Source organism: Lactuca saligna, chromosome 6 (assembly GCF_052625555.1).
Source record: "Lactuca saligna cultivar CGN05327 chromosome 6, ASM5262555v1, whole genome shotgun sequence".
Lineage (NCBI taxonomy): Eukaryota > Viridiplantae > Streptophyta > Magnoliopsida > Asterales > Asteraceae > Lactuca > Lactuca saligna.
Genome location: NC_136422.1, coordinates 7252770 through 7267500, shown reverse-complemented (window position 1 = coordinate 7267500; position 14731 = coordinate 7252770). Strand labels below are relative to the sequence as shown.

The 14731-nt window shown below is 33.8% G+C and overlaps 1 protein-coding gene across 1 annotated transcript; it reads right to left on the bottom strand.

Annotated features, from left to right (window-relative positions):
- Nucleotides 1-8521: 8521 nt before the first annotated feature.
- LOC145000556 (uncharacterized) lies at nucleotides 8522-12907 on the bottom strand. Its single transcript, XM_078959793.1, has 8 exons — nucleotides 12235-12907; nucleotides 11759-11959; nucleotides 11542-11664; nucleotides 11379-11416; nucleotides 11200-11302; nucleotides 9233-11113; nucleotides 8995-9132; nucleotides 8522-8917 (listed from the first exon to the last, which is right to left on the bottom strand). The coding sequence occupies exons 1-8, from the start codon at nucleotides 12310-12312 to the stop codon at nucleotides 8735-8737; spliced, it is 2745 nt and encodes a 914-aa protein (XP_078815919.1). The 5' UTR covers nucleotides 12313-12907; the 3' UTR covers nucleotides 8522-8734.
- Nucleotides 12908-14731: the final 1824 nt, after the last annotated feature.

Sequence of the window (14731 nt, the reverse complement as noted above, 5' to 3'; positions counted from 1 at the left end):
TATGTAACTATAGAGAATTCGATAACAGTTCGTGCATCATCAAAATTTCTCCTCCAACCTTCAACAATCATCTAGATTTCTTCAACTAAACCATCATCAATGTTATCCAATATTAATCAATCATCAATATTCGTGGCTGGGGAGTTTGTCGTTCAAGACAGATTCGCAACCTAAATTCATCAATTTATCGATTTCTTTGTTGAATACTCCGAAGGTTCATAGCTTGCAAACATTTGTTAAAGTTCATAACGGATTTGGAACTGGAATTTCCCAGATTCGCAAATGAACTCAGTTAGAATCTGAATTTCTTCGTTGTTCATGAAATTGGAATCAAAGTTCTAGACTCACAGTCACAGTCGACATTAAAGGACACGGAATCGGTACTTTTATATATATATATATATATATATATATATATATATATATATATATATATATTCTACTAGACACTGGGCAATAAGGCAATAATGAAGGTCAATGCAAGACAGCAAGGTAACAATAACCAAGATGATCACGTGGCAAATCAAGTTGAGAAAGGCACAAACCCAAAAGGTTGAGAGACCAATATTGTTTACGAACCATGGTCCATAGATGTTGTGTTGGTTGAGGTGGGGTGCAAGGTTAGCTAAGGTTCATAATCATTCCCACATGGATGTTTCTAACTGCCCACCCAAGTGGCTATGCTAAATTTTAAACAAAAATGTAAACAAACTCAGCTTTTTTTAGATGGATACATTGAGTACTTTAACTTTAATCTGGGGTAAAGTTTATTTTCGTTTGAAAGTTACATTGAAAACTTTTCAAGAATTTAGTTTGACGGAAATACATATGTGACATTAAATAAACAGTTTTTTTGAGGGTAAACTGGTCAATTAATATCAACTTAATTATTATTGCGATACCTATTAGGAGTTTTAACAAACAAAATACTATATTTAGCTTCTCTCTTAAAGGCAATCAACCTAAATCACCTCTCTAGTTAGCACGTATCTTTAATTTTGTATCTTCTTATATCCGTCACCAATAATATGAGACACAATCAACAGTTTCACACGATGTGGCACCATGCTAGGTGCTATACCTCTAAAAATCTACGCTCATGAAGCATAAAATAAGAAAATTTGACAAAAAGACAGAATATTCATCCGTACTTCCTGTTAGCAACGTGACACATTTAGGACCAAAATGTCAATACTTTTAATCTAGTTTATTCATTAAAAAGTTAGAATTAGTTTAGGCCAGCTATGAGTCATAATCTAATATTTTAGGATCAGAAAGTGTTTTGCAACAAATTATAAAACATATAAAACAGGTGAATTCACTATTGGAGCAAATGGGAAACTATGTGCATTCAGCGAGTAGTTTCAGCACAACTTGGAATGCTAAATCATCATTTAGTGAGACTATGAATCATTATGCAATTAACTGATGTAAAAAACTTCATTATATGTATTTGGAAAAGATAATGGGATTAAAGAAACCAAAAAGAAATACATATATGCAAATTATGGATCGTCATTGTTCTTATCTAAATCAAAAAGGTTTAAAGTAAAAAAATTATGTCAATTAAAGATGAAATAATTCGTCAATATTGATTGTTAAAGTTTACTTTTTATAATAAGAATACTAAAAAACAAAGTCATGTGGGTATTAGCTAAAAGAGTATTGTCAACATATTTATGAATTATTTATATAAACGGGTTTTCATGAAAACAAGTTTCTGATAAGTATTATTTTCAAACATCATATATAATAAGATAGATGTGGACCTATTGCTTCTCTAATCGGGACAACTTTGATTATCGGACAATTATAGCGACCTTCGACTCTTCATGTTTGAATTGAAATGTAAAAAACAAGATTCAAACTATTGGAAAATATGTAAGAACTGTATAAACCCGAGATAACGTATTTTTCTAAAGGTTTATCAATCATTTTTATTTTGGTTTATTGCGTCTTCGCTTAGCTGAGAAAAAAAAAATTGTTACGATTGCGATGACAAGCATGCTAGCTCTATTATAAACCATAACGAAAACTATATTGCTAAAGTATCAAAATGTAAGAGAAATTAATATCTTGATTCACTGATATGTCCTCTTCTTGATACAGAACTTGGATGAACTTTGTATTAAGAACAGTGGGTCATCTCAAGGTTGAAGTTGTAAGATATATGTTGCGTTTCATCGGTGGCGAGTCTAAAATGTAAAATCAGATGTTTCAATATTTATATATATATATATATATATATATATATATATATATATATATATATATATATATATATAAGTAAGGGTTCAGATGGTGTCTAATTGTATAAGCAAAAAAATCAAATTATTTTTAAAGAAATTTTTTATTTTGATTTCTGAAATAAACAATGCTTAGATAATCAATTCACTTAGAAATATTGAAACAATAAAATAAATAGAAATAAAACTTAGTATGAACTCATGGAACAATAAAAAAAATGAAAAATAAATTCACTAAGTATTACCAAACATTTAATAGTTGTCTTTGATGCTTATAGAATAAATATTAACAAACAATAATTTTGGGGGATTTTTCATGGATTGGCGTAGGTTCGATTGTTCGTTCCCTTTAGAGGTGAGTGGTGCCCCTCTTGGTGGCCCGCCAGGTTTTCCTGATTCATCGGGTCGAATTACCCTCTATTTGCCGGTTAAAAAAAACAAGCAATAATTAAAAAACATAAATAAAAAAAACAATGGTGAATGTAATTAAACCTGCAACTAAATTATGAATATTGAATATTCAATTCACGAATAACAATAGTGGCTTTGATGCTCATGGAATACTAGAATTGAAAATAGAAGTTCCACGTAGTTTAATCAATTTTTACAAAGTTAACAAAGTAGAATATATTTACCGGTGGTTGCAATAGATTGACAATTATGAAGAATTGAAGATCGAATGTTAATGTGCCATGAAAAGATTGATTTGTGATTCAATTTTTTTTTATTGTAAATTCTATTTGGCTATGCATATTGGATTATAGATTAAAAGATATTGGGCTATTAAAATTTATGGAATTAAAAAATCTAATTTTTAAACTTTTTTATTGCTAAAGATATTAAGGTGGTTCATTTGTAATTTTTTTAGATAGGTAAAAAATTTTAATTCATATAATCTATTATACAAAAATAAAAAAAGATGGGTCAAGTGACCCACCATAATTTCAAATAAACTCGTCACTACGTTTTATATTAACTCTCCAAAAGAACACTTATGGAGAGAGGGGGTGTCCTAGACATTTATTAAACCATATCACATTGATATGTGACACACTAACCTTCTCCCTCAGAGTCAGAGACTCCATGAAGATATACAATGATGTGTTGATCCACGAGGGTGTGGGACGTCAACTCAACCATATAAGGTTTATGTTGAGTTTCATATTAACTCTTTAAAAGACCTTTTGGGTAGAGGGAAAATACAAACATCAATAGACATTTATTGAACCGTCTCTCACTGATATGTGATATACTAATAGAAGTTTGTGGTATGTTATGTGATATACTAATAGAAGTTTGTGGTATGTTATTTACACTCTTCCTCATCACGACTGTTAGTTTTTTTCAACTAATATTTCATATGGGTATCAAGATTACAAAAAAAATGTTTTTGTATGCATTTGTATGTTACGAGTATCAATAATCTATACTTAATGTTTTATAGCTTCTATTAAACTCTAATAATTTTTTTTTATCAATTTATACACTTTAATCTAAAACTAAATAGTTATTTCAAACTTATAAAGTATATAATGCATATTTTATGAATATTAATTTCAAATATATAAAATTTATTATTAGAAATTAATAATAATATCTCATATGGGTGTTAATTATATGCTTGAAGCATATCTTATTTAAAACAATTTTATCTATCTTATGCATATAAATATAACCAAAACGACTTTAATTATTTATATAAAAGATGACTAAATGATGTTGGTGATTTTAGAGTCACTCTGGTTGGATCGCTCTAATAGATTCACCTGTTTCATTTTGAGTTATGGAGATTATGTTGTGTGAATGATATTCAAAGTCATGAATTAAATGCAAGCAAGGAGGTGTGGAGTGCACACTTGCATAAAGCTAAGGGGCGTTTGGTAAGGAGTAATGAGGGAAGGAAAGGAATGAACCATTCATCGGGAATGGATAAATGGGTGTTTGGTTGGAGTAAGGAAATGATATCCTTATTCAAAGGGGAATGAATCCCATTCATAGTGAACACAACATTTTCATTCATGCGGGTACCCATGATTATTTTTCACTAGGCGAATGCCCGCGCGTTGAGCAGATCACCTATATAGTTGAAGTCTTTACAAATATATGTTTTTTTAAATATAACAATAACGTTGTTATTAAATTTGATATAATAACACCACCCACTATCACCTTTGATAGTGGTGGTCAACGGCGGCTCACGGCGGTGGCCACCACCTCACGGTGGCGGTTATGGTTATAGTTAAATCGTGTCCAAGCACTCCAAAAGCAATCCAAACACAAACTAAGCACACCGCCACCCAACACGGCAGTTGGTGAAGGCAGGAGGCTGCAGCCACCACCTCACAGTGGTGGTTATGAGTTTCTTTTCAATATTCCTTTACCAATTACACCATACAACACAAAAAAAATTAAACACACACACACACACACTTTAGATAGCAATATACACTCCACCCACCCACCTGGTGGCTCACGGCGGCGACAGCATACGCACGAATGGCGACAACAACAGTTAACGGCAGCGTGGACGGTAGCAGCCACCATGGACGGCTACCATGGTGGTTCTCCATAACCCTACTCAATCGAAAGCCCACACATACGAACACAACAACACTTCCGGGAGGCAAACGGTGACCAGAGCAACTGAAACGTGCCATGTGGCGGCAACAGCGACACTTACGGTGGCATTTTGCGATGTAACAGGGGCCTAATGCCTGATGGCAGCTTGTCTTCAATGGAAACGAGCAGCGGCGGCTGAGGCTCTATGATGGCGGCCGGAGAAAAAGAAGGAGAAGAATGGCAGCTCAGCGTCTTTGCTGGCAGCAGAACGGCGTTGGAGGATGACAGTTCACACCGGCGACAACGTGATCAGCTGATGACGATAGCTGGATGGAGTCACGATCGGTCGGAAAGGTAGGAGGTCGGGTGGTTTGTTGGTGGCTTCTAGTTGGGTATTTTGACCTACATGGGTTAAGAACCTTAAAAAGGTCTTAATGGGGGTGTTGGGAACATATGAGACATGCAAAGGTATAAAGTTGCCAACTTTATGCCCTAGGTTGTCTTAATAAGCTTAGATCTGACTTTTGGATGTGAGGGAATCGAGTATTAAGCACTTAATGGAAAAAGTGTTTAATCTGTTAGTACGATGGGTGTAACCTAGCGTACGCAAAGCGTAAGTCCCAGAGACTCAGTATGTTGTGCGTACCAGGGTGGTACGCTGAGCGTACGCAGCATAGATGGGCTTGGATCTGTTTTGGGCCGTTGAACTGTTGGGCCTCAATTAGTCATTAGGTCAAGATGTATTTTGGGAATGGTGGGCCAGTTCATCTGTTTTGGGCCATGGATGTTATGTTTGGGCCTTATTGGGCCATGAGGCCGATTAATGGTTTTTGGACATGGACTTGGGGTTTGGGTTTCCCTTTGATTATGTGAAGCCCAAACATTGGTTAATATTATTATTCAGCATGGGAGGTTGCGGACAATTAAGAGAGCAGTTTCAGATTCTTCGGACAGAAGTGAGTCTTCTCACCATACCAATGGGTCTAAGGCACCATGGCTGGCCCATTTTATGTTAGGTTACTATGTATGTTATTGCATGGAAGACCCCCGGGGGAGCCAGTGGCAATTGGATATATGACCATATGGGGTAGCCCATGGCATTCCCAGGTTAAGACTATGTGGAGTAGCCCATGACACAATGGTATAAGACCCCTGCGGAGCCCACGACATCCTTACCGGTTTTTGTTTGTGTTATGTGTAGATATTTCTGTGATATATGATATGTTATGTGATTATATATGTTATTGGCACAATGTGACCATGTGAGGTAGCCCATGGCATTCCCAGGTTAAGACCATGTAGGATAGCCCATGGCACAATGTTGTAAGACCCTAGGGGAGCCCATAGCAGCTTTACAGGTTTATGTATGCATGGCTTATGTGATATAGGTAGCTTTTATAGCTAACAAGATATGTGATATATGTATTGTGTGTGGCATGCTCTGGGAAACTCACTAAGCATTAGCTTACAGGTTGTGGATTTGTTTCATGTACTTCAGATCCCAAGGGCAAGGGCAAGGTGTGATGGCGCGGCGTGCACTCTTTCCCAGGCGTTTTCACGGGACACTCTGATGTTTGGAATAAAAGTTGTATTTGACTTATGTTTTGAAAACAATTATAACTGGATTTCTTAATGTTGGAACTGTGTTGATTGTTCTAAAAATGAAAATTTTCTTTGTAAAAATTGGGTTGTTACAGAGCATTAGTAACACACATGATGGAGCATCATGATCCATAGTGGCATACCAGGATCGCTATGGCATATCAACCATCATGGTGGCACATCATGCAATAATCCTTGAGCATCTTCAACATTTGAGCTTCCTTGAACAATCTTGAGCATCATAGGGGACTTCATAGCATACGACTCATCAAGGGACACCTTTGCATATCAAGGAACCAAGTTGCGCATCCTTGCATCAAAATGACGCATCAGGTATGAGGATGGTGCATCTTGATCAAGGTATGACATATCCTCTCCAAGGTTGGCATATCAAGACATTCACTCCACAATGATGCATCCACCTCATGAATGGCATATCCAGTCACTTGGTGACATATCATGTCATTTGGTGGCATATCCAGTCACTTGATGGCATATCATGTCACTTGGTGGCATATCAACTCACTTCGTGGCATATCAAGTTCCAATAGTGGCGCACCTTGACTAAGTGGCGCATCTAAGCATAGGATGCTCCATTCCACTTCCAAGTGCTCCATACCTCCTTTTATAAGATTCGTTCCTTTGTCACTTGATTCGTTCATTTGTCATGAGATCCATCCCTTTCTCAGATGATTCATTCCTTTGTTACATGCTCCATGAACCCCAAGTACTCCATTGAGTTTCAAGTGCTCCATTGAACTCAAATGCTCCATATGAATACTCCAACTGCTCAAGTCATATTTAACAGATACTTTCTCCAAAACATTAATTCCTGCACATAGACATATCAAATTACCCCTACAATTTAACAAACTTTACAAGATAGGAAAATTTTATATATATATATATATATATATATATATATATATATATATATATTTGCAAAAAAATTCATCAAAATCTGAACCGTAATAAATATCATCAATAATTGAGTTGATTTTATGTAAGTAAGAATATTTTTTCTTCTTGTCTTTTTAGGTATCTCAACACTTTCTTTATGGATTTCCAATGAGCAATTCTTAGGTTCTTTAAAATCTAATGAACATATCAACAACAAAAATGATGTATGGTCTTCTACAAACTTGTGCATACATTAAACTTCCAAAAACAGAAGCGTAAGGGATTTTTTTTTTTTTTTTTTTTTTCATTTCTTCACTATCCAAAGGATCTAGTCAATATTAATCAAGCTCAAGCCTGTTCTTTTATGTAGTAGAGCGGGAGTAAGAGAATATGGTATCATGCTAGATCTTTCTATAACTTAATCAATATATGATATGATTTCCAAGATAATCCTCAAATTTCAAGTGGTCCATCACAAAATATTTATAGCTTTATCATATAAGAAGCCTCATCCAAATCTTTCAGTATAAAGTTCTCGAATAGATTAATCCTGGTTTCATATAATAAACCAAGATTACTACTAGCCAAAATATGCACTCGACATACAAAACTAAAAATTTGAACATATAGCATGTATATTTTCTTAATTGTACTTGGGCCTTCGTGGTGGGCTCTAATATATCTTTAGAAAGAAATTGGTTATGTATTTGGATTAAGTTCCTTTGGGATGGGGATTTAAATTCCAAAAAGATTTATCGGGTCTTAAGCAATGAATATGGGCTATGATAATTCGATATATGCAAAAAAAATAATACTAATAATAATACTTTACTACAATACTAACGTGGTTCCTTTTATATTCATAATCATTTGGATAAGAAAAAGAAAAGCTGCAAGTCTGCGATCTTTGTAAACAAGCAAGGAATATATTGATGTGTACAACTATTATGACAGAAGAAAAAGGAAAGTTCGATCTTGTAGAGTACTACTCATCATGCATGAAATACAACATTATGATGCACCAAAAAGGGGGACCAAGATCTGCACACTCTGAAAAATATTCTGCCAATCAAAATTTAGTCAAAACATGAACTGAAGAACACATAAAGGGGACCAAAGAACTGGAACACCCTGAACTCTGGACAATATCATATCCTGCCAATTTCGAATCATTAAAAACAAAATAAAATAAATAAATCAAACCTACAACAGAATTAACACAAAATCATGGGATTTCTTTTTCGTATATCATATATAGGGTATATTATCCATAAGGAGTATATGTAAATACGTAATTAACATATCGAAAGAAACACGAACGAAAATTTGAAAAAAAAAAAAAAAAGAATAAAAGAAAAGACCATATATATATATATATATATATATATATATATTAATATTACTGATTTACACATGACAACATTTGATTATCGCTGGGATTTCTTTGCGTTCTTGATGTTTCTTAAAGTCATCACAAGTTTTTGCCTTTCACCTTCTACTTCTGCAAATTTCAGACTTATTTCTGAATATCTTTCTTGCATTTCCAACAGTTCTTCTTCCATGGATTTGTTTAATTTCTTTAATAATGCAATTTCCTCAGCCCTTGAAGCCTGTGTTCCAATACAATATATTAATATTTTTCTAAAAAGATCCCATCTTTATTGTTTTTAATGACAAGATTATTTACCTGTGCAATCACAATGCTCTGATCAAGATCCTCTAATCTTGTTTCCAATTCTTTTATTTTATGTTGAAGATCTTTCTCTTTCTCATGAAATGAACTTTCAGAGCTTTTCAAAGCTGTTTCCTTCATTTTCATTTGACCCTAGTGATCAAAACACAATATTTTTCTTATATTTACAATCAAGAACTAAATTTAATAAAAATGAGAAAAGGGTATAGAGTTTATATTTGTAATATAATACCTCAAGTAGCTCTATTTTGCTCTTCAAATTGGTAACCTCTTTTGAGCTTTTTGGGGTGTTTCTTGAAGCAGCTTTACTTAATCCCTCCAACACTATTACTCGATTGCTACTATCTTTAAGCTTCTTTTCCATTAAATTTAATTCATCTTGACTCTTTTTGACTTCTCCTTTTAATTGAGATATTTGGATCTTCATCTTCTCTTTCTCAGATTCATCTTCTACAATGGAATGCTTCATGTCATTATATCGTGATTCAAGACTTTCAATCTCTGAATGCAATCGTTCGTTTTCACAATCTTTTTGCTTATTAGCATCCGTTAATTCGGTCAACTCCTTCTTTGACTTCTCGAGTTCCATCTTTACAAAACGAACCTCATTTTCAAGATTCTTTCTTTCATCTTCAAGATTCTCAATCTTAGTTCTACAAATGGAAGATAAATCTTCCATTTGTTTCTCCATCTTCTCCAACTGTTTTGATTTCAGAGTTATTTGTTTCAAAAGATCAACCAGCTTTTCCTCATGATGAACACAAAAAAAGTCTAAATCTTGTTTGACTTTCTTGACCATATCTTCAAGATACCGTTTCTCTACACGAAGCTGATTGGCTTCCTCCATGGCTTTCATTGCCACCTTCTCATTTGCTTCAAAACTTGAATTCATTTGTGTAGAAAGCTTCCTGAAATCTTCTTGAAGCCTCTCTGCTGTATTAGCATTTTGTATTTTCATCTTTCTCATGCTTTCTTCTGCCCGAATTGCCCTTTGCTCCTGTTTGACTTTTTCATTCATGAGATCTTCAATATCTGCTTCAAAACCGTTTTCTTGATCTTCCAAATCTTTCTCCAGGTTCTTGACATAGGTTTTAAGCTCTTCAATGGCTAGAAATGAATCCGATAGTTCTTTTGACTTCATTTTTAGCTCATTGTTCAAACTTTCTATTTTTGATTCGAGCTCATTGACTACAGTATATGTGCCACATTCGTATTGCATCTTGAGTTGTTCTTGAAGTTGACTTTGTTCAAGTTTGTAAGACATATCATGGTTTCCTTGCTTCAAGATTTCATAATCAAGGGCGATTTGGTCCATTTGCATTTCGAGCTCGTCTTTATCTCTTTTGTACATCTCTATTTCCCCATAGAGATCAGTTATCTTTTGTTCTAGTAAAAATGCCTCCTGCATACCACTATGTTCTCTCACAATGTCTTCCAATGCCTTTTGATCTTCATCATCATCTATCTCAGATTTCACTTCTGTTGACTTTGACTTTTCTGAATCTTTCTGTTCCAGCATTTCTTCAAGATCCTGAACGGCAAGAATCAACTCGGAGTTTGACTCTTGAGTTTTTTGGAGCTGTAATCTGAGATTGGAATTCAAATCCTTTTCATAGTTAAGTTCTTGTCTCAGTTCATCAACAAGATCCCATGGATCCCCTTGGTTGACTTTGACTTTGACTTTGACTTTGGATTCTTCCCTTGAAAGCTTTTCACACTCCTCCTTGAACGCGTTTCTTTCTTCTTTAAGTTCATCCACTTCCCTTGAAAGATCCTGACCCTTTTTTCTTTCTTTCACTATCTGCTTACGAAGAGTCTGTAATTCTAACTCTGAAACATCAACTTGTCTAGCCAAAACATCGAGTTCAATTTTGAGCTTTTTGATCATGGCATCTGGTGAACCTTCTTCTGATAATGAAGATTCATCTGTGCTTAATTCAGGAGGTGAACCTTCTAACCAATCCCATTGTGATGCTCTCTCATGTTCATGTTCATGTTCTTCATGGATTGTTGCAGGTGGTGGTTGTTCATGATCAGAACCTGATAATGTGAGATCAGATCCACTGGATGTTCGATTATCTCTGTTAATGTTATCATTCAAAACCTCACAATCCTGTTAAAAAAAGAGAGTGTTTAAGGTTTAAGTTTTTGCCCTTTAGTAATTGTTTACAAAATGGTAAATGAAAAATGAGAACTTACTTCATTAGGATTGCTTTGAATGATTTCTTCTGTATTTCCATTGGTTAATTGAGCCCTTAAACTCCTATCTTCTCGGTTTGCATTTTCATTTTTATCAAAATCCCTGTAAATTTTTTGAGTTTTAAGTTAAATTGCAAGGAAATATTGAAAGTAATAGTGGTTGATTTTAGTCATTTTACCTTTGATCTAATGACTCCTGTACCCTTTGAATTGATACCTAGAAGAACACACAACCATTAAACATGAAACACTTAAAGCCCATTTGTCTTTTTAGTACTTAATCCTAAATAGATTGTAAAATACGTATGAATTAGAGAAAAGGGTAAAGTAGGAAGGGCTAACATGTAAAATAGCAGCACAGTTTGCATTTTTAAGAGGAAGAGATAAAGAAGAGATCTTTGTAGCTTCAGCAAAACTTGCAAAATCAATTGAAACTTCACCAATTCCACTGGATTTTGAAGACCCCTACAAAAAGATTAAAAAAAAAAAAAAAAATTAACTGTGTTTTTAAGTTACTTAAATTTGGATTTTGCAAGTATGAATTTGAAAGAATGTATACCGTTGCAAGAGAAAAGTGATAGATTTTCTCATGAAATTTTCCATTTTTTGGATCTTGAACAAACTTTACAGTTTCACAATGTGGTTTTTCCCAATAACAATTTCCATCTTTGACTTTGGTTTTTTCTAATCTTGTTGTTGGTTTTCCTGTATCTGCTGGAATGATAGAGATGATCAAAGTATCCCCTGCTAACTGTTTCAGCTGCATACAAAATCGATAATCCAAGTAAGAATCAAGAGATAGATTTACTAAATTTTACTAGTTTTAGAGATCGAGATGAAAAATGGGGTAAATTTCCGATATTTTGATTTATGTATTGTATAATTGCATTGGATGCCTATAAAAGCTCAACCTTGAAAGTTTTCTCTTAGTCAATTCAACTAACACAAAGTGTGCAATAATTCAATCAATCATTTCAATGTAAAGATTGACATGAATGGATTGTTGGGAAACGTCTAAGATAAAAGGAGTATTACCTGAGTTACATGAAATTGCAATCTGAATACAGCTTTGATCTTGTTCTTCTCGCTCCTCCATCTCGCCGACTTGAACATTTTCTCTCCCCTCGCCGTCTCTATCTATAAATACATGTATACGAGCTTTTGTGTGAAATGCTTAATTCCACAATGTGGAACTCCAAAATTCAGAGTTCCCCTGAGCTAATTCAAGGAAATCTGCAACTTCATCGGAGCTCCGGCAAGCGGCCGGAAAATCATATAAGAACATCCATTATCCTCAAGACAAACTCAATGCGAATTTGCAAATCCAGAGCTCAAACGCACTAATTAAGCTTCAAGAAGTGCAAATAAACTCTCAGTCAAAGATCTTACAACTTACCCATGTTAGTTGTTCCCAAATAATAAAACCCAGATCAATTCCTGAAGATCATGCTCAACAAACACGTATCAGATCAACAAACACTACGGCATTGAGTGAATTGACAAAATGTGAGTGAATGTCGGAGGTGTTTAGAGAGAGAGAGAGGTATCTCTACGTTGTAGAACTCGTGAATGAATTTAAGAATGAGCTTCAGAGCTCACAAAGCAGGTAGAGTAGATCTAAAAAAGTAGAGTCCCCTCAACTTCTCTCTCTTCTCTCTATGTTTCTCTCTCTATAATCATTTTAAAGATTTATGTTATGTATTTGAGTGTATCTACTGTTCGTTGGAGAGAAGCTTTAATATATTATGGCTTAATCAAAAAACAATAAAGAAAAGAGGGGTTAGCAACAAAATAGAAAAAGTGTAAGGGAAGCTTCTCTTGGATTTTATATATAATTGAGATTTGATAAAGAACCAAAAAGTGTCCAGAATTTACATATCACCCCCTAAAATTCAACACAGTATTCAAATTTTATTTCAACTATGAAATATGTTACGTTTGGTCCTTAGTCATCAAGATAACATATTGAAGGCTCTTATAACATCAACAAAAACTAATCATGATATATAGATAAAGAAGCTGAAAATAATTTATCACAACGTTTCTACCGTTAAAAATGGTATATCTTCTTAAAGAAAAATATGATGATATAGTATTACATCAAAATATATATATATTTTTTTAGAAGGGAAGGTTACTATATGTCTAGAATAAAATCTATGACCTTTTTATTAGACATATTGTGAGCTAGCTCAAACTTGTACATCAAAATAATAATATTAAAATGATAAAAAAAATTTGTTGAAAAAGGTATATTTTCTCGAGGAAATTCCCAGTATTTGTTTAGACACAAAAAAATTTATATATGTTTTCACTATTTACCAAATATCTAAAACATTTTTCAGTTTTAGTAAGTTTTTTATAAATATCTGAAAATGTAAAATTATAAATTCGGATAGTTCCATGACTTAAAGGAGACAGTAAAAGCTTCCATTCCTGGGGATAAAGTGTAAATGGTGGAACAAGGGGCATTGAAGTCAAAAGACCCAAATGGTATTAATTTTTTTTTTTTTGGTATAATACTATAATATACTAATACACTAATAAATTCGTAAATTGTATAACAAGTTTTAAATGTGTGTAATTTATATCAAAATCTAACTAAAATTTTACCAGTAAAAGAGTAAAATAACCATTATATACAATCAATTTAATTTATATTTTCAAAAATAATATAAAATTTAAAATATTTTTGCAAAACTAAAAATCTTTTGAAGAAACATGGATAAGAGGTTGTATTATACAGTACAACTCACACAGCCCTATCCTCGGCTGTCGATCATCCCCACCAGGTCTCTCCCTTGTCAACTCCTGCCCTTCCAAAGATATGGGTTGCATTGTTTTTGCACTATATATGTCTGTTAATAGAAATATTAATTTATATCATGTTTATAGTTCAATGTATTTGTTATATGTGTTAAATCAAATATTGTACTTATTGACAATGTCAAAATAAAAATGTATCTTTCCATTGTGGACATCAACTTTAAATATCCACTACAACAATGCATTCTCATAGCGGTTAATTGCTTGTTTGATCAACCAAGTTACAAAGTTTTTCCAAAATATGTGAAGAAATTGATTTCTTACACATTTAAGGAATCATGTTTAATTAGTTGTCACTAAAAATTAACCAAATTAACGGTAACAAATCAACTTCATTTCATAAGTTGGTTAAATTTTGATAGCAAAGATCAGGGGCGGACGCAGAATTTCATAGTAGGGGTTGCACTATAGTAGAAAAAAAAAATTAAAAATTTCGAAATTTTTTCCACTACAGCCGGAAAATTTAGGGGTTGTCGGTGTCACCCCAGAACCCCCCTAAATCCACCTCTGGCAAAGATGAATGGCGTGGTTGGATTTGTGTGTGCTTAGACCCATTGGTATGCCACATACTGCACGCCACGTCGAATTTGTCCGGAAAACCCAACCGTATCCGGAACCGGTACTTGAGCCTGATCCCGAAATTGTCCGGGAAACCCAAAACCATCCAACTAAAAAATATGAGGAAAAGGAAAAGCACCAGTTACAA

Bases quoted from the DNA above. Each gene is read 5' to 3' on its own strand.
- LOC145000556 (XM_078959793.1), bottom strand. From the start codon at position 12,312: ATGTTCAAGTCGGCGAGATGGAGGAGCGAGAAGAACAAGATCAAAGCT. The intron at 11,417-11,541 runs GTTAGCCCTTCC...GTGTTCTTCTAG, and splicing joins ACTGTGCTGCTATTTTACAT to GTATCAATTCAAAGGGTACA. The intron at 11,303-11,378 runs GTAAAATGACTA...AAAAATTTACAG, and splicing joins CAGGAGTCATTAGATCAAAG to GGATTTTGATAAAAATGAAA.